Genomic DNA, 23,538 nt, shown 5'->3' with positions numbered 1-23,538 from the left:
TGAGGGCTTGGTTCTTGGTTCTTTGTTCTTTCTTAAAAATGTTGGAACAATAGAAGTAGCCTGAATGGGTGGGGTCATGCTCTCACACAGAACGAGGACTTTGAGTTTTAGCTTTCAGCAGTTGCTGGGATCTTGAAGTTGGATGCGGAAGCTCTTATTCCTCCTTGTTACAGCTAAAAGCCGGAGTTCTCTTCCTGCTGCTAGAATTGCATGTGAAACAATCTATTTCAGGGCCTAAACTCTCCCATGCCGTAGCCCCCAACCCCAAACACCAGGCCTCGTTATCACAGTCTGCCATTACACACTACCTACTGTTAGCCACTAACTGTCCCCATTAATAGCTATTCACCCTCCTAGCCAGATTGTTATCAACTCCTTTGTCTGTCCAACTGTTCTTCTCTCTCTTTGGACTCAAATTCCAATTTATTGTTTACTTCTTACCACTGTCCCCCAAACCCCAATCTTCTGCATATAAACCAACATTTTCCTAGCTACCATTAGTTCTGAGGAAGGGTCACCGGACCTGAAACGTTAACTGATTTTTTTCCCCCCACAGATGCTGCCAGACCTGCTGAGCTTTTCCAGCAATTTCTGTTTTTGTTCCTATTTTATTGAAAATATTACATTTGTGTTTATGGGATGTTACTATATTGGAACAGTTAATTAGTAATAGTTTATACATACTATTTTGTTAAGCATTTCAATAGAGTTGCAGTTAAGCCAATTCTTTTGTCTGCATTTTAACTGTAGTATACAAATAAGTGTGAGCTCTCTTAAATTTGAGTAGTTTGACCAATTGAATTGCATCTGGACACCTTATACTTACCTATGAAGAAGTTAGCCTAGACCCTATCTTAATATATTCTGAAGGAGTTTGTATTGATCTGTAACAATACTAAAAGCATATTACTCCAATTCTAAATAAATACGTTTTCTGAATATGGTAAAAATACTTTTAAAATTTAAAAAAGAAAAGACGTTTCTTACTTTTCCTCCTACTGCCACAGTTACTCCACCAGGATGAATTGCTGCACATTCTGGTTCATAATCAAGGTTCTCAATCATAAAAACCTTCTTCTTGTCCTTTAGCAGTACAATCTGTACACAAGAGTATATTTAGTAACCTTCTTGTAGAAGCTCTTGGTCGCAGCTTGAGCATTAACAATCAAAATAACAGTTTGAATTTAATGTGGTAGAAATTATTGTGCTTTTATTAAGTTTTTTTTCATTGAACTGGAGACAGAAGAGGCTTTGGTACATTGTACATTTCATTTGATGGGAGTCGGTGGGGGGGGGTTGGCGGTGGTGGTGGAATTCTGCTGCCTGTATGGTTGGTTTACGATGCAGAGTAAGCATTGGTTCAATTCCCACTTGCTGAGGTTATCATGAAGAGTCCTTCTTCTCAACCTCTCCAATCGCCTGAGGTGTGGTGAGAGTCAGGTTAAATCACCAATTACCTCTCTCTGATGAGAACACAGACCTATGGTCTGGTAGGACTAGGGCAAAGTTTTACATTTTATTGTACAATAGCCAAAAACACTGTTACATTTCACCTTCTATTTTATACTGTTAAGATTAAAATTTTGTATTTGGATTAAAAAAGCCCCGCATTTCAGTAATACTTAGAGAAAAACTAAAAGTTCACACTTATGCACAATAAGATGCTATATATTACAAACACTTGAAGCAAATCTGATCAGTCTACAAAAGAATCTTTAAAAATGTGTTATTACAGATATCAGATGTGAAGTCACAATATCCACTGTAGGTAATAGTTTAAAACAAAATTACCTGCTCAATGCAAATGACCACTGTGTAGCCACTAGGACCAACTGCCACATTCTTAGGTTGAGTATCCATCTTTACTGCATTTTCAGGTCTACAAGAAAAAGATATTCATTAAGAATATTAAGTTGATAGAAAATTTAGACCAATACTGTTAACATTAGACATAAAAATCACAGAACCATTCCAGCACAGGGAGGAGCCACAGTTGGGCCATTGCAACTGTCCAGCTCTCAATGAGAAATTCAACTTCTTTTAAAATTCACCCATAGAATGAGAATATTGCTGGCTATGCCAGCATTTATTGCCCATCCAGAGGGTAGTTAAGAGTCAGCCACATTGCTGTGGGTCTGGAGTCACATGTAGTCCAGACTAGGTAAGGATGGCAGTTTCCTTCCCTAAAGGACATTTGTAAACCAGGTGGGTTTTTGACCATTGACTATGGATTCATAGTCAGACTTGTAATTCAAGATTTCTGCCGAATTCAAATTATACCATCTGCCATGGCGGGATTTGAACCTAGATCCCCAGAACATTATCATCTCGGTCTCTGGGTTAACAATCCAGCAATTATACCACCAGGCCATCACCTCCCCAAGTGCCATTCCCCATCTTTCCTGAAACCTGTGCATTCCGAGGGGTAATCCAATTTTCTCTTGAATGTGTTGGAAGCAATCAGGACAATACCAGGCAGTACATTTCAGGTTTTAATGACCTGCTGCAGTTTCTCCAATGTCTCCACTGTTTCTTTATCCAATCATCTAAAAATTTGCTTCCTTGAATTCTATCCTTCTGCTAATGGGAAAAGCTTTTCCCAATTTACTGTGTCCAGAATATTCTTCATTTTGAATGCTTCAAATTTCCCTTCAAGCTTCTCTACTCCAAAAGAAAGTCTTAACTTCTCCTATGTGACTGAAGGACCTCATCACCAGGATGACTCAATTTTCTCTGCACTCTCTCCATAATGCCTTAATATCTTTCCTGAAGTGTGATAAGTGCAAAATGCCAGATGAGGCCAAACTAGTGTTTTTGGTAAATCTGACATAACCAACTCGTTCTTATATTGACCCCCATAAGTTTAGAATAATGCCAAAAGTGAAATCCTTGGGGGCAAAATTCAAAAGGAAAAGAATTTCCTCCAAAGGAAAAGACAAAAGCATCAGCATGGGGATCATGATGTGCAACGGACAACGCTCATTGACTGCAATGCAGTCAGCATTTCACTTAATGCTTTGTGCTCGCTTTCAAAAATTTCAGTATTCATTCAATACTTGACTTTGCTACTGATTGCAACAGCCATAGGGACCTGAGTGGTTAGCATAATATAAAGTCAAAATACAAACAAATGCTTCAGTTCTGCTGAACATTTCTATGGACAAAGGAAGAGTTCATGTTTTTCGGTTTGTGACATTTCATCAGATCTGGAAATGTAATCTATTTCAGCAAATAAAAAGGGGCGTGTGTGCATGAAATGAATGCAAGAGAAAACCGGATGTGGAGAGTATAAGATATTAAATAGAAGCAAGACTTCATGTAAAACAGACTAAACAGTGGTATTGGATAAACAGACAATAAAGGGAATGGTGAATGTGTAAATGCTGGGAGAAAAGAAATTAATGGAAATAAGAGGAAAATGACAGAAATTAGCAAGATAGGTGCAGAGACTACGATCAATTCAGAAGACTGCAAATTACACAGTAGAAAAAAAAAAGTGTTGTCCCAAAGCATAGATGGAGTTTCATTGGAAAGCTGTAGGAAGCCAAACAGAAACATCAGAGAGGGAGAAAGGTCGAGAATTAAAATTATAGCTGACTGCATGTATCTGGATATTAATGTTCTCACGGCAGTCACCAAGCCTGCTTTTGGTCTCTGCAGTGTAATACAGACCACAGTGAGCAGTGAATACAGTATGTTAATTTAAAAGACATGCCAGTAAGTTGCTACTGCATCTGAAATGAAAATTTAGGGCCTCAGACAAATGTGAGGGGCAAAGTGAAATGGGTAGGTGTTCCACTACAGATGTTTGATTAACAAGAAAGCAGAGAATTATGAAGTACAAGCAAAAGTGGCATTCAGGCCAAATTTGATCAGCTATGTCTTATTGAATGGCACAGTAAGTCTGCACTTATGTTTTAGTAACTATTGATTGATTGATTGATTGATTTCCTGCCCTTAAAGAAGTTGGGCTCTGAAGTTCTTGGAAATTGGATTGTGGCTTTGGAGGAGAGATTAGAAAGCAGGACAAAACGTCTTGTAACCACAGCAGCCAGAAGGTCCTCTAGATACACAATCAGAAGACAGCAGAAGCAAATAACCACGGAGGCCAATACCCAGAGTCAATCTCAGAGTATCTGAATGTTGATCTTAACACTACCAAGTGTCTTTCATCTAAAAGTTTAGTTTGCACAAAAAAAAAAACAAACAGCTGCAATTATAAGATGTACCCTATCCTAATCCATGAGGCAATCTTAAAGGAATTGCCCAAAGCAACAAACAGGCAGAAGAATATCTAAAGAAATGATTGAATTCTTATGGCAATGGTCACATTATTCAAAATATAGAGGAACATGTCATTTTGGTCCATTTCAGGATTAAGTGCCACAGAATTGGAGGCAAGTGTTAACCACAGGTGAACAAGTACACTGCATATCCTAACTCCTCCAGAGGAGACAATGCCGGTTAATGTCGGTAAAATCATTTACTGAGGTCTTGACCAGTGAAGGGGTTAAAACTAAGCATAACCTTATCATCTCTCCTGGCATTCTACCTCACCTCTATCCAATGTATCCTTCTGATTTATGGTCAAAGCACTCACCACCTCCAGGCCACAATGTTACTCATTCATCTTTCAAACAGCCAAGTAGTGCAAGATTGCCGATCAGTGGAGCAACATCAAGAGGACAGTGAAGATTTAATTAATAGGGAATTATGGTGTTGCACTCAGCCGAGTTGCTTGAACCCCAGCTTGAAAGGATGCATGTAAATTGGACAGCCCCTTTCTCTTTCATCACTTTAGTCACTGAGGTGTACTCCCAGGAGGGTGACAGCAACAACATGCAAGAAATTATTGTCCTCTCAAGATGATGGCATTCATCTTTCCACCCTGCCAAAAACCTTTGCAGGTGACAAGCCAGCCCAGATTGTCTTGTCCAAAGCAATATTGGACGCAGTAGGGGTAAGCCCAGAGCTGCTATACAACAAGGTTTAAGGAAAGTCTCCTCTTCAATTGAAAGTCAGCAGCCTTCCAATATATTCCATAATTTGACACTGGTGTCCAATTTATGTTGATTGATGTTATACTTCACGCAGTATGTTGCATTCTTCAAGCAGATGAATAACCTCTACCTTTGTGCCAGAAGACCGATGTCCCACCTGCTTCAGAATTATCATTATGTAATAGATTATTGCCACCAAAATATGTCCAAACAGATTTATTAAAAGCCTTTTACTAACAATATCATCCCACAGCATCTGGCTCGATTTGCCTCAAGTATGTGCTTTTGTTAAGAATGCTATTTTGGAGTTCTAAGGGCAATTGTATTGTTTAAAAAAAAAAAACAAAACAAAAAAAAAACAGGTTCAAATATGAATTGCTCACACTCTACTCTTAACATGAAAATGGTAAGTAACACACAATGAGTGTGTACGGTGCATCACCATATTTGAAGGTCTTTTATAGAGTTTGAAATAGTGACCTGTATTATTCACCTCCAAAGTCTCTTTTCTTTTATCCAGCTTTGTGGAACTCCTTTTTAGAAATTTCCACCAATGGGTTCCCTTCACCTTCACCCTTAACTTCCTCCTTCACATCCTGTCCATTGGTGACATTGTGCATACCAATGAGACTGGTTTCTGCATTTACCACTCACTCCTACACTGCACTTGATCCAATCTACTGTGTTTGCTAAATCTCAAGCTTGCTCTTATTAAAGATGAGGAAGGCTAAAATTAGTATATTGGCTCCTATTATAATTTCCACTCCTTTGGTACAACTCCATTCTCCTTCCTTACCTGCAAACTGTTCATAGCTATGACAACTTATTTGACCCAAAAGATGATGTACCAATCCCAAAGTCTATGTTAGGGGTGTTAACCAAGTGCAAGCATTGTTAACAGGATGTTTTGAGTCATAAAAGTTCGTCACTCAACAAAATTTCAGGGAATATAGAAGACAACAACAAAACATGTACAGCACAGAATCTTACTTGTATTCTTTTGAGCGCAAACAAGTGAAACGGACTGTATCATCCATACTGCAAGAGACAATCTCATTTGCGTCACTGGCCACCATACATGACACTTGGTTCGTATGTCCTTTCCCTGCAAAAGCATCATTCTCTCCAGTTTCAGCGTTCCAATCAGGTGAGATCTTATCAGTCAAGGAAATGCAAAACAGAACTTTTGCCAAATACATTCAAAAATTTTTTACTTGACACACTTGAAAGGGGCAGTACTATTTCAGTAGAGTCTCTCTGGACTGGACTGGGCCTAAGTATTTCTAAATGTATGGGTTTTTGTTTTTACAAACCAAAAAAAATTCAATGGAACAAAAAAAATTTACATCTTTGATTATCTTTAACGAGCGAAGGGATTCAAGAATTAGCAGTATTACATTTTAAAAGGGGTTAGGATAAAGCGCCATAGGTTGTAGGCTTTGAAAACATTCAAAATTCAGAAGAGACAAAAATGGTATTATTGACTGGCCACGTAACAAAGACACTGATCAGCGAAGGAGTCTGAGGCACTAGACAGTAGGATGTCTGTCATGCAGATAATAAGAACAAAAATAGTCACCTAGCCAATGCCTCTGAATAAGGTCTGGTACTGAGGGGAAAACTTGCTTAGCAAGTCCTTAGCCAATGAGGTTGAGAAAAGACAAGCCTTCCAGTCAGGGCAAAGCATAATCGGATTATTTTTGACAATATGGCATGTCACCAACTTATGAACATTTACTTTTAAAGTCTCCCATCAGAAAGAGGTACAAACCTGTGAAATATGTTCAGTTCTGACTACAAGTACAGCAGAAAATGTTGGAAATACTCAGTGCAGTCAGTATCTTTGAAGGGAGAGCACGAGAGTGCAAAAGAGTTAACGTTTTAAGTCATTGTGTTTTGGTTTAAAATTTCCAGTATCTGTATCATTCAACTCTTCAGATTACAGGAGTCTTATGGTTAAATTCTTAGTTCATGTCATTGTATAATTGCATACTGAAAGAATGACCAGCACTGTTATGCATGACATAATAATGAACACTTGAAACCATTAAAACAATATCTTTATAACAAAATGATGTGGTGTTACCTTACAGAAAATGAAAAGCTACTCATGAAAACATCTAGTACCAATTAAAGACAACCAAAAGATAAAAGCAATGTGGATCATTTTTGAAGGTTATTGCACCAAATTGAGATAGCACATATTCCTAGCTAAAACTAACATGATTCATAGACTCCAATGCAATAAATCAAATCTTTCCCAAAAAAAACAGTTCTATAAAATCCATTAAATTCGTATTACCATGACTATAACTTTACAAAGGCTAATATTTTAATTACACTTTGTGGGCCCATAAACCTTGTGCTTTGGCACAGAAGGAAATAAAAATAAGCTTTATTATATTGCCTGAATGGAACAAAATACCAATTCAGAAATTAAGAACTAAATGGGATGACAGCAAGCAAAGAGGTATTTTCTTTCTCAAACCTAGCTTCTTTCAAAAACCCCTTGGTTGTTAAACATCACAACCAATTCTTCAAATAGTTGCAATATTTAATGGTCACAAACTGGTATATTTTGTTTTAAAAGGCAAGGAAAATTGTGTATTAATTCAAAATAAAAAAAAAAGGTGGAAACGCTTCACTGTCCTGGCAGTGACTGCGGAGCAAATGAGAAACTGGTGACTGGCGATCACCAACTTGAAACATTAGCTTGTATGCTGCTACAGAATATTTTCAACACTTGCAGTACCTTGCTTTTGCATCATTAAGTCCAAAAATTCACAAATGTACCTCCTTAAGCTGGCACTCTGGCATGTTTTGAATGATTTTCCAAAGAAATCACAGTGCATTTAGATTCCTGGAGTTGTACTGACAGGTAAAGAGGTAGTCCATATTCTTTAAAGTGTCTGTTCTTCATATCATTTGACATTGCAGAGCACTGTTTAAAACATTTAAAAACTCCCACACTGCCCCGACAAGTGAACTCCCTGGTCTGGTAAATGCTACACAGTCTGACAAAGGTCCTGCCACAAGGCTGTTCAATTACTGAGATACAACCTGGTAACTAATAATTATAGATTATGTTTCTTAAAAAGTCATAAGGATGGAGGAATTGGGATAATAAAGACATGGAATAATTTTGTCTAATAACTTCTAAGTTATCTGCGAAAGTACCAAACTCTGTAGCCAAAGCATTCACCAAGCTGACAAACTTAGAAGTGCATTTCAAAAAGGATATTGATATGGCCATCATGGCTGCCAGAGTAGATGGAACGCTTCCCATCACTGGTGTGAACAGTCAAGGCCTGAATTGACTTACTGTGCCCCTATAAGATAAAAAAAAGATCAAAATAGTTTCGTATTTATTTCGTACAAATCCATTAGTCCAACAAAAATGATCATATGTAGTTGCTTTCATGACTAAAGCCAACTGTATAACTGAGTCAAATAAGTCCAACGTTATTCAAACAGAAAAACAATGTACAGCAAAAAAAAAGCATCACAATACCAAAATGTTTGATGCTAGTTAATGTTTGAACTGCAAATAGTTTATGATGTGCAGTTGAATAACAAGGACTAGATACAAGAGCTGTGCCAATTAGCCAATCCTGGGACAGTACTACAAATAACCTAACTTGGTTTCTGTTTTAATCAACAATCCAAGGTAAAGGCATATGAATAAACTTCAGACAAGGACAAGGTGAAGCATGAGCATGATGTGCCATGACTTGCATATTAAGAAATGACATGCGAGGAGCACTGTTCACACTGGATACTTATGAAGTTATGGCTGGCCAGTGATTTCAAGTACAGAAGATAGAATACAGGCAAAAAACAAAATGAATGAACAAATATTTGAGCCCATTCTTCTTAAATATTTTCCTTTAAACTAATGCTGAGAAACATTGAGGAGAATGCAAGGGAACTGAATGACACAGCAACTACATTTGGAAAATTTATAAGCCAATGTGTGTTCCCTCACATTAATACACATGAAAGATCCGTAAGCCAATACATTACTTACTTTTCAATCAAATGAATCATACTGAATCATGTACATGTACTTAATTTCTTTCCTATTAATGTATGTAAACTTGTTGTGAAGTCCCGAGTTTGTCTCAGGATAGTGAAAATGGTATCGAAGAACAACTTGATACTCTAAACAAAGAGCTACATTTTGGGTTGAAGACAGGATAGCAGAATGGAAAGACTAAGCCACAAAATTTTGCCAAAAGTCTGAAATGATGTTGGAGCTGTGAAGGAACCATGCTCCACTGTTTCTGTAATCATAAAGATAAAGGAGTTAGAGATACAACTTCCGACAGTTGCTGTGTTTCTTCAATTGTAACCACAAAAAGGTCAGAAGAAATACATCCATTGATGGCTTCAAAGACAATAACTTAATTAAAAGTAACTGGTCAAAACCAGGTATTACCTGATATGGGGCAGTTACAGCAAAGAAAGGAGTGCAAAGACAACTTCAGAAATAGTAGTTTGGTCACCTGCTCCAAAGCCAAGCCAGGAGATTTATTCGTGGATTGACCACTTAAGAAATACCTTGATGTGCAGGATTTCAAGGCCAGTGACATTGTCCCTAAGTGCTATCGCTTAAAGATTAATAAAGGTGTATGCGTTAAGTGGAACAGTATCCATGCTGTCGTGCAACAGATATCTGGGCCAGAACCTATAAAGTCACTAAGGGAGGCTGAAACATTACATGCCCTGCGTCATACAAAACAGGAGCGCACACAGACCATCTAGGCCCTTGAAGCATGCTCTGCTATTCATTAGGATCTGGATGATCTGTGTACATTTTGAATACCACATTCACATTGACATTCCCTCTTTTCATTCTGGCTGCACAGGAACCAAAAGTCAATACCATAATTGGCTTGCTGATGCTGATCTCCAGGATGCTGAACATCAGAATGACTATGCACAGTGCAGCTTAGAAGGAACGTTCATAACCTTTAATTCCCTTGCTTAATGAGAGTTTACCATGTCTTAAATATTCAACAATCCCATCTTCACCACCTTCTGAGGCAGAGTTCCAAAGTCTCTCAACCCTCATTTTTCATCTTTTAAAAGAGTATCTTGCCCTAGTTCTGGACTGACCCACAAGAGGAATCACGCATAATTCAATCAACTCTCTTTTATTCACAGAATATTACACTTCAAAGTTGTTTTAAAAAATTGATTAAATATGACTTCCCATCCACAAAACCAAGCTGACACTTCTCACTTATCTTGAGTTTTTCAAAGTGTGCAGCTGTAATTGCTTCTATGATCAAATCTAATGCCATGGGGAAGATATATTGTCAAACTAACTGGCCTGTCAGCCTTCCTTCTTGAACAGAGGGTCATACTTATTACTTCCCAGTCTGGCAGAATCTTTATCTGAATATAATGAATTTAGGAAAATTGACACCAGTGCATCTACTACTTCAATTTAGCAACCTCTTGAGACCTTAGAATGAAGTCCAACTGGACCCAGAGATGGGTCAGCCCTCTGCAGCATTATTCAAATATTGGGTAAAATCTCAAATATACATCGTATTTTTAAGAATCTACACGAGTGAACAAAATAACTTCAAAATTCTTTTGGAAGGTTGAAATAAGTAGAATGACAGCAATAGAACTGCAGTGATAAGGTCACACTAATTTTGTTTGATTTTATGAATGCATTCTGATCAATTAAATAATAAGCAATCCCCTCATTATTGATAAAGGAGCAGTGATTCTTAAACAGTAAATGGTTGATGCAGATTACATAAACCAAAGACTGCCTTCTTGGGAGCCCAAGTATTTATTGCTGAAAACAGCATTTCTGACTAAGCACAGGCATTTTCATAGCATTAGGAATTAGCATAGAGAGTCTAGGGAGCCAATAAACTAAACTACTCACTCACAAGTCATCTGAATGAGTCTCTTTAGTACTCAAACCAATAACTTCCCTTTCAAATGCAAAGACTCTTGTTGCTCCGGTCGCAACCTTTAAATTGCAGCCACAAGCCCCAGCCTAGTCAGCCTCTCTCTACAGTTCAAACCCTACAATCCCAGCAGCATCCTTGTCAATCTTTTCTGAAGCCCCTCAAGGTTAACAACATCCTTCCTATAGAAGTCGACCAGAATTGTACGCAGTATTCCAAAAGTGGCTTCACACACGTCCTGTACAGCTGCAAAACATTCTAACTCCAATAGTCAATGTTAATAGCCTTAACCTACACAACATCTCTCAAAATGGCATTCAAGTGCACCTCTAAAATGAGGAATTTTCCTCACGGCTAGCACCAAGCAAGCATGAGGAAGATTAACGACTGATATCAGTAGGTCATAAAAATCCTAATATTTCACAGATTCAGTGTACTATTTTCTTTCCATTTGTTGTTCTCTTTGAATCTCCCTGAAAGAGATTCAGAAGAGGTATTTGTAGTCCAACATAGCTAAGTTCATATTGGCAGCCATGTAAGAAAACAGGAGTTCCCTCTGAGCTTCGAGTTAAAAGAAAGCTAATTTTCATTCAGCATTCATTACTAACGTTACTGGGTCCAAAAGGTTGCACAATTAAGCAGCTCTCTCAGGATTAAGATCATTTCAGATCATTTTTATGTCAAGAACGAACAGTATCACAACATGCATATAATAGCTCCTCCCTCTGACAACCATTAATCGGATTTCTTACATAATGAATGGTACTTGGATGACAACAATGAAATAAAAATTTCACAAGTTACATTGATAAAATTTTTAAAAAGACAAATACAATACAAAATATATTGAAACACCAATTTTCACAATATCTAGGGAGCATTTGCGAATATGTTTCTGAACGGAAACAAAAGTGCCAATAAGACAGGTCATCACAGTACAAATTATGGCATTTTAATCTGCAATGTTCTCTGTAAAGGACAAATGTTTCTCTAATGTTTATAACTCAAGAGAATTCTAATCATATTAATCTCTTTATAAAAATAGTTACAGGTGCTCAGGAGAATTTGTTTCTTCATAAAAGAAAATCTGAATTATAGGAACTTAATGGGGAAAAAATTTCTCAGCAAATTAAGCAAGACCTTAACTTACAGTCGAATGCAATCAATCAGTTCATAAAACCACATCGTGCAACATCTGTCTGCATCAAGGCTATTCAAGTTTGTTTTGAATTGTATACATCTTAAAAATATATACACTTCACAAAAAGGGGTGAGCATATAAATTGCTGAAGCATTAAGACAAAGCCAGTTATCTTAAAAAAATCCCAACCTCAGCCTCAAAGCTTTACTTCGCTGTTGCTTGATCTATTTGTAGCAATTGGTCTAAATCAGCTCTAGCTTTATCATGTGAACTGCAGCATCCCGGACCCAAGTTGCCATTCTTTTGAAGTTAATATATTCAAATCTGTGCTGAATGCACAAAAACATACAAAGTTTCAGTCAAGTCAACTGGATAGTCTGTGTTGGACAGTCTGTATTTTATGCATCTGTATTATTTGCATTATTTTGGAATTAAACTAATTCATAGTATAATACACAAAGCAAACACACAGAGTGGTTAGGACTTGATGCAAACAGATTGCATAATCAAAACAATCTGGCAGCAAACAAGAGGAGCAACAAAATTAAAAGCAAAAAAAGTTGTGGATGCTGGAGATTTGAAGCAAAGGCAAATTTCTGGAGATACTCAGTAAAGTCTGCCAGCATATGTGGAGAGGAAAACTGTTAGCATTTCAAGTCTGATGACTGCTCTTTAGAACTGAGCAGTTACGTTGATTGTATTCATGTTTTTCCATTCCTCCTCAACCTTCCTTTCCAACTCTTTCATACAACATCTTAACTCTGACAGACTAAAGACCTTCCCACAACCAGGTTCAAAGTACAGCTCCATAGGTTTCTTTACAACTCAGCATTCTTTTAAGTCAACAAACTAGCTAATTGCAGGTGTGGACAAAAAAAAAAGCAATTAACAATATGGATAATGAAAATCAAATTGACAGGAAAGGACACAGCAGATTAACTGCTGCTGCAGCAACAGCCAGAGATGCAACAATGGTTAAAACAAATAACAAAATCGACAGTTCAGTATCTCAATGTGAGCAGAATGAAAAACAAAATGGAAATGTTCACCTGCACATCTGCTAATGTGGTCTATTGTATCTGCTGTTCCCGACGTGGCCTCCTCTACATCGAGGAGACCAAGCGGAGGCTCAGAGACTGTTTTGTGGAGCACTACACTGTTCGCAACAAACAACTCCCCCTCCCACTCCCTGAAGGACATGTCCATCCTGGGTCTCCTCCAGTGTCACAGTGATGCCACCCGGAAACTGGAGAAACAGCACCTCCTATTCCGCCTTGGAACCGTACAATCCAACGATCTCAATGTGGACTTGACTAGCTTCAAAATCTCCCCACCCTGACCTCATCCCAAGACCAGCACTCCCTCCTTGACCTGTCCATCTTCTCTCCCACCTATCCGCTCCACTATCCACTTATCACCACCCCCCATTTCAGAGCCCCCTTCCCCTCCCCCATTTCTGAAGGGTCCAGACCTGAAATGTCAGCTTTCCTGCTCCTCAGATGCTGCCTGGCCTGTTGTGTTCCTCCAGCTCCACACCTTGTTATCTCAGACTCCAGCATCGGCAGTTCCTACTATCTCATGGAAATATTTGTGACTTGCTTCCATGAAATAGCAAATAAGTTGATCAAGGTTGGGCCTAAATGTTCGTGCGTAGTTGGCATTTCAGAAGGACAGGAAGCTAGATAGTGAGGTAGCTCTGTAAAGTAAGAGCAATATAAATACAAGATACAAGAATGAGAGATGATTTTAGACTTAATTTGGGTAGAGAAAATAAATTACAGCAATGGGAAATAACTTATAGGAAATAGTTTATAAAACACCCCAACAGTAATTGCACTGTAGGATAGAGTAAACAGGAAGAAACATGTGAGCTTCCAAAAAAATACTAATAATCATGGATGATCTTAATCTTCATACTGACTCCCATTCTGATTTGTGCAGAGTACATAGGTTCACAGCACAAATATAGGACAATTTCTTAGAGTATGTTCTGGAGGCATCCAGTCAGCAGGTTACAAAATACTTGGCTATTTGTTCTGAAGCAGGACTAAATGACCTCAGCATAGAACATGTCTAGGCAATAGGGATCACAAAATTCTGAATTTCACATCCAGTTTGAGGGGGAAATGTGAGTCGAAGACTACCATTTAAACTTAAAGCCAATTACAAAGGGCATGAAGACCAAGCTGGCTTAAGTGAAGAGAAAATATTTTTAAAAGTGTAGGACAATAGAGCAGCAGTAGACATTTAAGGAATTATTTCTTAATTTTCAAACATATATTCCATTGAGAAAAATAGCAATATTAATGGTTAATAAAGTTGATGATACAAATTAACAGAAAAAGTAATAGAAGGCAAAAACTAATGAGAAACAAAACCAGAGTGGTTGCTGGAAAAGCTCAGCAAGTCTGGCAACATCTGTGAAGGAAAAAGAAGTCAATTAATGTTTTGGGTCCAGTGACCCTTCCTCAGCATGCTGGAGAATCAGTGCAACAATGATTTGCAACATGCTGTTGAAAATGTTGCAACTAATGTTATGTTCCAGCAGAGGATTGATAATTCAATTACTTTGCTTTTGGTGGCACTTATAATGTTTAAGCTATTATTGCTGTTTTAAGAGTTATCATACAGTAAGTTTTCGTGCACACATGCGTGCACTGAGTATGGCATTAGCTCAGGGTCCATATGAAAACAGCATAAGTGTAACTTTGCGTGTACGAAGTAGTCCGAAACAGCACATTTAAATCTCTGTCGAATTATTTTCTTCTTGCCTAGTTTTGGATGACGATGCTAAGCAAAGTATGCAAATTCAATCCAGAATAAAGCAAAACATTGGCGTAAAATAAGTAAATATTTCAGAGAAGTTTTACTTATGTACCAAAAATAACATTTAACCTGTTCTCTCTCCACTCACATTAAAATAGGCTCCCTCGTGTTGAAATCCCCCATCCTAGGGAAAAGACATCTATGCTCTCCATGATTTTATAAATCTTTAAGGTCACCTCTCAACTTCTTATGCTCCAGTGAACAAAGTCCCAGCCACTGTAGCCTTTCTTTGTAACTCAAACCTCCCATACCTGGCATAATTCTGGTAAATCTCCTCTCTACCATCTCCAGCTTTATAATATCCTTCCTGTAACAAGACGACCAGTGCTGGACACTGCAGAGGATGCCTCCCCAATGTCCTATACACCTCAACATGACTTCCCAACTCCAATATTCAAAGGACTGAGCAATAAAGGCAAGCATGCTAAATGGCTTTTTAACCACCTTGTCCATGTGTGATGCAAACTTAAAATTATGTACCTGAACCCCTGGGTATCTCTGTTGTACAACACTATCCAACATCCTACAATTAATTGTGTAAGATCTGCCCCTGTTTGTTGTACTAAAATGCAATACCTTGCATTGATCCAAATTGAACTCCATTTGCCATTTTTCAGCCCATTGACCCATTTGATCAAAATCCTTTTGTAATCTTAGAAAACCTTCTTCGCTGTCTACTATGCCATCAGTTTTGGTATCATCCACAAACTTAAAAACCATGTCTCTATATTCTTATCCAAATCATTTATTAAGTGACAAACGAGGACTCAAAACGGATTCTGCGGAACACTGCTGGTGTCAGGCCTCCAGTCCAAAAAGCAACGTCCTACCACCACTCTGTCTCCTGCCACTAAGCTAATAATGTATCCAACTGGCAAGCTCATCCTGAATTCCATGTGACCTAACCCACTAATTAGTCTACACAGAACCTTGTCAAAGGCTTTACTAAGGTCCAAGTAAACAACGTCTACTGTTCTGCCTCGGTCTTTTTGGTAATTTGCTCAAAAAAACCGAATCAAGTTTGTGAGATGCGATTTTCCTCAAACAAAACCATGATGACTATCCCTATTCAATTTTTGCCTCTCTAAATCATAGATCATAGAATAGAATCCTTACAGCGAGGAAGTAGTCCCTTCGGCCCAACAAGTCCACACTGAACCTCAGAGCATCCTGCCCAGACCCATCCCCTGTAAGCCACCTAATCTACACATCCCCGAACACTACGGCCATGCGAAATTGCCCAATCCACCAAGCCTGCACATCTTTGGACTGTGGGAGGAAACCAGAGCACCAGGAGGAAACCCACGCAGACAGGGGGTAACGTACAAACTCCGCACAGACAGTCACCCGAAGATAGACTTGAACCCGGGTTGCTGGCGCTGTGAGGCAGCAGTGCTAACCACTGAGCCACCGTGCCACCCTATTATTTATAAATCCTATCTTTTAGAATTACCTCCAACTTACCCATAACTGAAGTCAGACTCATAAGGTCTATAGTTCCCTGGTTTCTCCTTAGAATCCTTCTTAAAGGCATAACACATTAGATACCCTCCAGTCATCAGGCACCTCACCCATAGTTACAGATAATGTAAGTACGAAATTTAAAAAAAGACATGAGGGGCAATTTTTAACATCAAGGTGATTTACATGTGGAATGAATTTTCTGAGGAAGTGGTGGGTGTGGGCACCGTTACAACGTTTAAAAGACACTTAGATAAGTACACGGTAGGAAAGATTTGGAGGGATATAGGCAAGGTGCAGGCAGCTGGGGCTAGTTTAGTTTGGAATTATGTTCAGTATGGGCTGAAGGGTCTGTTTCTGTGCTGTATGACTATGTAGTAGAACAGCACTTTTTGCAATAGGTCCATAGGAGATGAACTTAACAGCTACTCTATCACTTATGAATGGTTCCACAAAATGAATGGTCACAACGATGGATTACCATAAAAAAAAAAGTGAACATCTCTGAACTAAGACACACCATCATGACAGAATTCACTCAGTACTTTAGAATCATTACTGGGATCCAACACGACTAGCAAGTTCAGTACCTTGAGGACACGGAGAGGCTTGCTGGGATTTGCTTTATCCAGATAGTTAATGTAGCCAGAAAGTGAAATACTCAGCATGTGATCGTTCTGCCACAAGCAGCCCAATTGTTGATCCAGTACATCAGACCCCATATTAAACGTTGTCACTGCAGAGTTGGCTTCAACATCCCATAGTTTAACAGTCTTGTCACCAGAAGCAGAAATTAGGTGCGTACTATCAGAATTCCAACTAATCTGTAGGAGGCAAATGACAGAAGTTAAAATATAGTAGTTCAAACAATTAAACACATTAAAGTCACTGCCTTCTTATAACAGTTGCTAAAATCACAAGCAAGTCAACATACATACGATTTTCAAACTGTATACCGAATAGAACTTCAGTTAATAAATCAGGAATTTGCCACAGTATCACTGGCTTCAATGTGCTGCTTTATCAAAAAGAAAAATTACAAGAAATTTTAAGAAAAGTTTTAAATGAATTAGACACAGAATTAGGGAGATGTAATATAAATCTGAAATTTCCACTTGGAATTTGACTGTTTATATGTTAAGATGGATTAAAAAGCTATATAAAGTAACAAACATTAGCTTAACAAACGATTGAGGAGAATAGCTGCAGGCTCAATTAATCGAACATAGCAAGCAGACTTAATATCATAACCGATGGAGCCCAAAACAAAAACTTACGGCATATACACCTCCACTGTGGGCACTGGAGCCTCCAAGAGCACATATCTGATTTCCATCTTTTCCATTATAGATAAAAATCTATTATGAAAAATTACACACGACTTCAAAATGGAACACTAAAATACGTATTAAGAAAATATTAAAATTAAGTATGAAACTTCACAAGAAACTGCAAAATATATTTTTATGTTGAAATATCTAAAAGAGATGTGTGACTTAAGTGACACTAATGAGAATGAAGAAAACATAGTAATTTATTTTTTTAAAAACTGCCTTCCAAATTCTAAAGGAAAATTGAATTATCCTTTGAAACAACCATTTTGCAAAGATGAAGCCCATTAATCCAAACCTGAATTTGTTTGAAAATGGTAACTCTAAAAGTTTCATCTTAAAAGCTATAGGAAAATGCTAAGGAACTCTTGAAATCACAACTTGCCCGACTATTTACTTGGGCTCAAAAACTGACATTTACCTCCTTAAATAAGACCTAGGAAATAATTTTCCATATCCACAGGATGTGAACAACACTAAACCACAAGAACTGTTTCAAAATTGTTAGAAGTTTAGAATGTATTAAATTGCAGCCTAAATGCTTTATGACATTCCTGCATTTGTTTCAATACTTTCCTGCCTTACCAACTTAAAGTAAACAATGATTAATGGCAAAGATTAATTTTGCTGTCCATCAGGACCAACAGTTGCAGTTCAACAAAATACTTTATACTGTCAAAATTTGCAAGGTTTGTGCTTGAAATACAGCATTTTCAAAAGGTGCATTGTGGAAATATTTTTGATTACAATCTTAACCTAAATGATTGCAGAGCAAGAAATGTCTACTTCACAAACAGCGAGGTGCAAAGGCACAATATTGGCAAAGAAGGTAAATTATGTTAATTAGACAATTAACTGAACAATGACTAATTTAAACCATCCATCATTACACTTGTAACTGCATGGTGTTGCTCGCAGTTACCTTACTCAGTACAGGCCATTTAACTATGCTTCTTGGAAGTAAAAATTTGTTAAGTGGTGGAATCTGCATACTTGAATGTATTGTCCTAGTTAGTCATACCATACAGAGGAATGACAAGCCATTTCTCTAAAGACACAAACTGATAAATAATTAACATTCATTGAAGTTATCTCAAGGATTTCATTCAACCAGACAGAAATATCCCATTACTGTACTGTAATCAGATGAACTTGTCATCTTTCAGAAAATGCCGAAGTAAATTGTGGTTGCTAAAGATTAAACACTGTGCCTTCTACAAGTACTACTAGATCAATAGTGGGACTGTTTTTATTTTTTGAAGATCAGTAGAGAACAAATTCTTTTTCCAGCATATATATTCTCAAAAAGTAAAATCAGAAGTGATCTCAGTACATGTTGAGGCGGAGGTCAGAGTACTGAAATTTCCACCCTGGAGCAATGTAAGCTGTTAACACATGCAAACTCAGAAATGAGACACTGTACTCTGGAATAATTTATGTCTAATCTTACCTGCCCATCTGCACCAGCTGATGCAAACTTGCTTCCATCAGGAGAATATCGTATGCAGTTAACAAACTTTGTATGGTTCTAAGGGAGAATCAGAGAAATACGTTTAGCAAATATATTCTACAAGTACAAGAAAAGTTATTTTTTTCTATGTGATATTTTAAGGCTTACACAAGTGTAAAGATGATGAACTTTAGATGGGCCATAACTAAAAAGTAAACTATGGTGTAAATAATTCTAAATTTTGCCATACAATTAAATATTTTCCTCAAAGAGATAGATTTGCCAGTGCTGTTGAGTGGCTATAAACTAGCTTCGGAGGAGAATGGGAACGTAAGAGGTAACCCAAATTGGAAGGTACTAAATATAGTAGCAAGAACTTGAAAAGATGCCAAGGAGATTAGAAGACAGGAGAAACAAAGCCAAGCATCAAAGATGCTTCCAAAGCAGAATGATGTCAAAGTTAAAGACACTCTGTCCAAATGCATATAACATTTGTAACAACATAGATAATCTAACTGCCATTACACAAACATAGCTAAATCATGACCCTTTCTATTCAAGCTGTCTTCTAGTTGTAGATTCCATTGAGTGTCTACCTGTCAAACCAGCTCAAAGTCTTATAGGTTTTAGTAAGATCACCTCTCATTCTTCTGACAACCAAGGCCCAATCTGCACAACATTGCCATGAGATGACGAGATCATCTCAGGCACCAAAAAACAAGTGAGCCTTCTCTAAACAATTTCTAACACTCCCCAAATAAGAAGCTCCCCACGTTCAAATGCAATATCCAGGTTTGGGCTGACAAGTGACATTTGCAAAGAAATGTCAAGCAATGATAGTCTCTTATTAGAGACTAACACTGTCCCTTGACAGTCAATGGTGTCCCCACTACTGAATCCTCCAAGAGCAACATCCTAGAGGTTACTGTTAACCAGAAGCTCAACAGGATTCACCACAAAGTGGCTACAAGAGCCTCTGAGACTAGGAATACTGTAGTGAGTAAACTCACTTCTTGATTCCTCAAAGCCTGTCCAGCATCTACAAGGCAGAAGTCAAGTATGATGGAATATTGCCCACTTGCTTAGATGGGTGCAACTCCAACAAGAAGCTTGCTACTATTCAGAACAAAACAGCCCACTTGGTCAGCACCACATCCGTAAGCATCCACTCCCTCTTCCACTGATACTTAGTGGAAATGTGGACTATCTACAAGATGCACTGCAGAAATTTACCAAAGATCCTCAGACAGCATCTTCCAAACCCAAGAGTATCACTATTCAGAAGGACAAGGGCAGCAGATACAAGGGAACATCTGCAATTTCCTCTCAGACACTCACCATCCCAAATTGTAAATATATTGCCATTCCTTCATTGTCAATGGGTCAAAATCCTGGAATTCCCTCCCTAAAGGCATTGAGAGTTAACCTATGGACTGCAGCAGCTCAGAAAGGCAGCTTACCACTTTAAGAGCAACTAGGGATGCGTAGAAAAGGCTGGCCAGCAAGTGAGTCAAGAACCACAACTGAATTATATAATAAAGACCAAACTGTGTACAGAGCATTAGGTAGCAAGACACTTACTTTATACTTCAACCACTTCCTTGCAATAAAGGCCAATATTCCATTTGCCTTTCTAATTCCTTGCTGCCTCCCTGCATCTTAACTTGTTGAGACTTGTGTACAAGGACAGTGAAATCTCACTGTACCGAGCAAGCTAGTCTCCCCAATTATAAAAAAAACTCTGCTTTTCTATTCTTCCCAAACTGGGAACCTAATTCTTCCACATTATACTATTTTGCCAAATTTTATTTTACTCTGAATCTACTTTTATCGACCGAGTCCTCTTCACAGCTTGCTTTCTAACCTTTGTACTTATGGCTTGGGCTGTAACATGAGAGGTCACTTTATCCAAGTAATTAAAACAAACTGTAAATAGTTGGGGCTTAAGCACTGATCCATGTGGCACTCCACTAGTTACAGCTTAACCTTAAATTAACTATTTCATCCTGACTGATTTTGGATAGTCAGCCAATGCTCTGTCCACATTAAATTATTAATCTCACCATTGTAAGTATTTACCTGTTATAACCACCTATTAGAAAGCAGATTATCAATTTTATTTTGGAAATCCAAAAATACTTACACCTTCTCTTTTCCCTTTATTCACTCTACCTGTTAAATCCTCCAATGAATTCTAATAGTTGTATCAAAGTTCACTTTCATAAAGCTACGTTGCCCCTGCTTGATTATATTCTGGTCTTCCAGATGTCTTGCTACTACTACATTAATGAATTCTGGCCTAAAAACTTCATGCTTTTTGCCTCGTTCCTTTCTTGAATAGATAGCTAAAATTTAGAGTTTTCCAATCCAGCAGGACCTTTCCAAGAGGGGGAATTGTAGAAGATTATAAAATGTTTTTCAATATTTCCAACAAAGACAAAACAAAGTTTTCTTCGATTTATCATCATTTTATTAATTTGCCAGTCTCATCCTCCATTGGCCCAATGAAGAAGGGTCTAGGCCCGAAACATCAGCCTTCCTGCTCCTCTGATGCTGCTTGGCCTGCTGTGTTCATCCAGCTCTATACCTTGTATACCCCGCTTTCTTTAGGTACTCTCTTTCTATATACTTATGGAAGATTTTATTCACTGGTTTCCTGCTTTCTTACCATCACATTCGTTTTCTTTAATTTGTATCATTCTTCTCTGGTTTCTAAATGTTTGTCAGGCTTCTGGACTAACTATTTTTTTGTATCATTGTATATCTATTTGAATTTGATCTCATCTTCCTTCCTTAGTTAGCCATGGACTGTTTATCCTTCTCGTACAGTCAATCAAGAGAATGCGTCTTTGTTGAGAGTCATGAAATATCTAGCAAATATTTGCCCCAGGTTTGCTCCCATTTTACCTTTTCATCCATTTTCTCAGTCTACATTAGCGAACTATGTAATCAATTATTCAAGACATTTTGGACCCACACATCTCAAACGGAATGTGAAATTCCAGGTTATCGTCACTTTTATCCAAAGGATCCTTGACTATGGTGCAATTAACTAGCCCTGTCTTATTCCACATTACAAGGTCTAAAACTGCCTGTCTCCTGGTTGTTTCATCATATAACATTCTAAGAAACTGACCTAAAGCCTACGAACTCATCCTCAAGATCAGTATTGCCACTTTGACATGTCTAAACTATAAGGTTAAAGGTCACAATTATTGCATTACATTTCTTACAAATCATCATTTCTTCATGTGAACTCTGTCCTATGTGTACTGTTGACAGGAAGCCTGTACATTACCTACAACAGTGACTTCTTTCCCCCACCCAAGTTAATCAGCAGCTTCATCTGAATAAAGTGATTTCTCACTTTTGTACTGATCTTATCGTGTTAAAAGTGCTACCCCCTTTTCTTTATGCCTATCCCTTTGAACCATCAAATACCCCTGAATATTCAGATCCCAAGCTTAGTCACCTTCATAACCTTATTATAATAGCAATCATATTATATCCATTGATTCCCATTTGTGTTGTTCAGTCATCCATCTCATTAAAAATACTGTATGGGGCCCTCTTGTGGTGCAGGGGTCATGTCCCTACCCATGGACTGAGACACCCAGGTTCAAGTCCCACCTGCTCTAGAAATGTTATTACACACCTCTGAGCAGGCTGATTAGAAAAATAGGTTCATTTGAAAAAATGAAATCTACAGATGGAGAGAGTCTTAAATTGACTTGCTACCAATTCCCCTACCATAATCCAATTTAGTACTGCACTCTATTGTATGCTTCATTCTTTGTAATCATTATGTAGTTGTTACCTCCACATCGTTGCTGTGTATTCTTATAGCTTTCTCAACCTCCCCTCTGGTGAAGACAGCACCTCCTGCTAAGTTATTTAGTTTAAAAACCTCTCTAAAGCCCTAGTTAAACAATTCACCAAGACACTGTCCCAGATATTTCAAGTGAAATACCTCCCAACATCAGTTCCATAATTCCCCATTACCACTGCTAGGAATCAAAAACCATTTCTCGTACATCAACCTTTGAGCCAGCCTCGCTAGTCTTGAGTGAGGTTGGGGGCGGGGGGGGGGGGTGGCATTTTTGTTTAAACATAATATTACTGCTGTACTTAGGGAGGATATTCCCGAGAATAATGTCCAGGGAAGTTATTTGGGTCAAACGGAGAAGAAAGGGATGATCCCCTTATTGGTGTTGTACTACAGATCTGCCCAATAGTCAGCAGGAAATTGAGAAACAAAATTGTAAGGTGATTTTAGTTATCTGTGAGAATAGTAGGGTGGTTATGGTAGGGGTTTTTAATTTTCCAAACATAGACTGGGACTGCCATAGTATTAAGGGCTTGGACGGAGAGGAATTTGTTAAGTGCGTACAAGAAA

General features: G+C 38.0%; 1 protein-coding gene across 1 annotated transcript in view; it reads right to left on the bottom strand.

The window, feature by feature from the left end:
- The window catches only part of wdr1 (WD repeat domain 1), a 51,284-nt gene that overhangs the window by 8,364 nt on the left and 19,382 nt on the right, over positions 1-23,538 (bottom strand). Inside the window, exons 6-12 of the mRNA XM_020533391.2 lie at positions 19,143-19,220; positions 17,639-17,719; positions 16,952-17,185; positions 8,242-8,329; positions 5,991-6,147; positions 1,792-1,879; positions 988-1,098 (exon numbers count right to left, since the gene is read on the bottom strand). Coding sequence (XP_020388980.2) covers positions 988-1,098; positions 1,792-1,879; positions 5,991-6,147; positions 8,242-8,329; positions 16,952-17,185; positions 17,639-17,719; positions 19,143-19,220 — 837 coding nt within the window. The remainder of the gene's footprint in view (positions 1-987; positions 1,099-1,791; positions 1,880-5,990; positions 6,148-8,241; positions 8,330-16,951; positions 17,186-17,638; positions 17,720-19,142; positions 19,221-23,538) is intronic.

The sequence above is a fragment of the Rhincodon typus genome, chromosome 1 (genome assembly GCF_021869965.1).
Source record: "Rhincodon typus isolate 14 chromosome 1, sRhiTyp1.1, whole genome shotgun sequence".
Classification (NCBI taxonomy): domain Eukaryota; kingdom Metazoa; phylum Chordata; class Chondrichthyes; order Orectolobiformes; family Rhincodontidae; genus Rhincodon; species Rhincodon typus.
The sequence above is the reverse complement of the archived record's forward strand: the minus strand, read 5'-3'. Positions and strand labels throughout refer to the sequence as shown.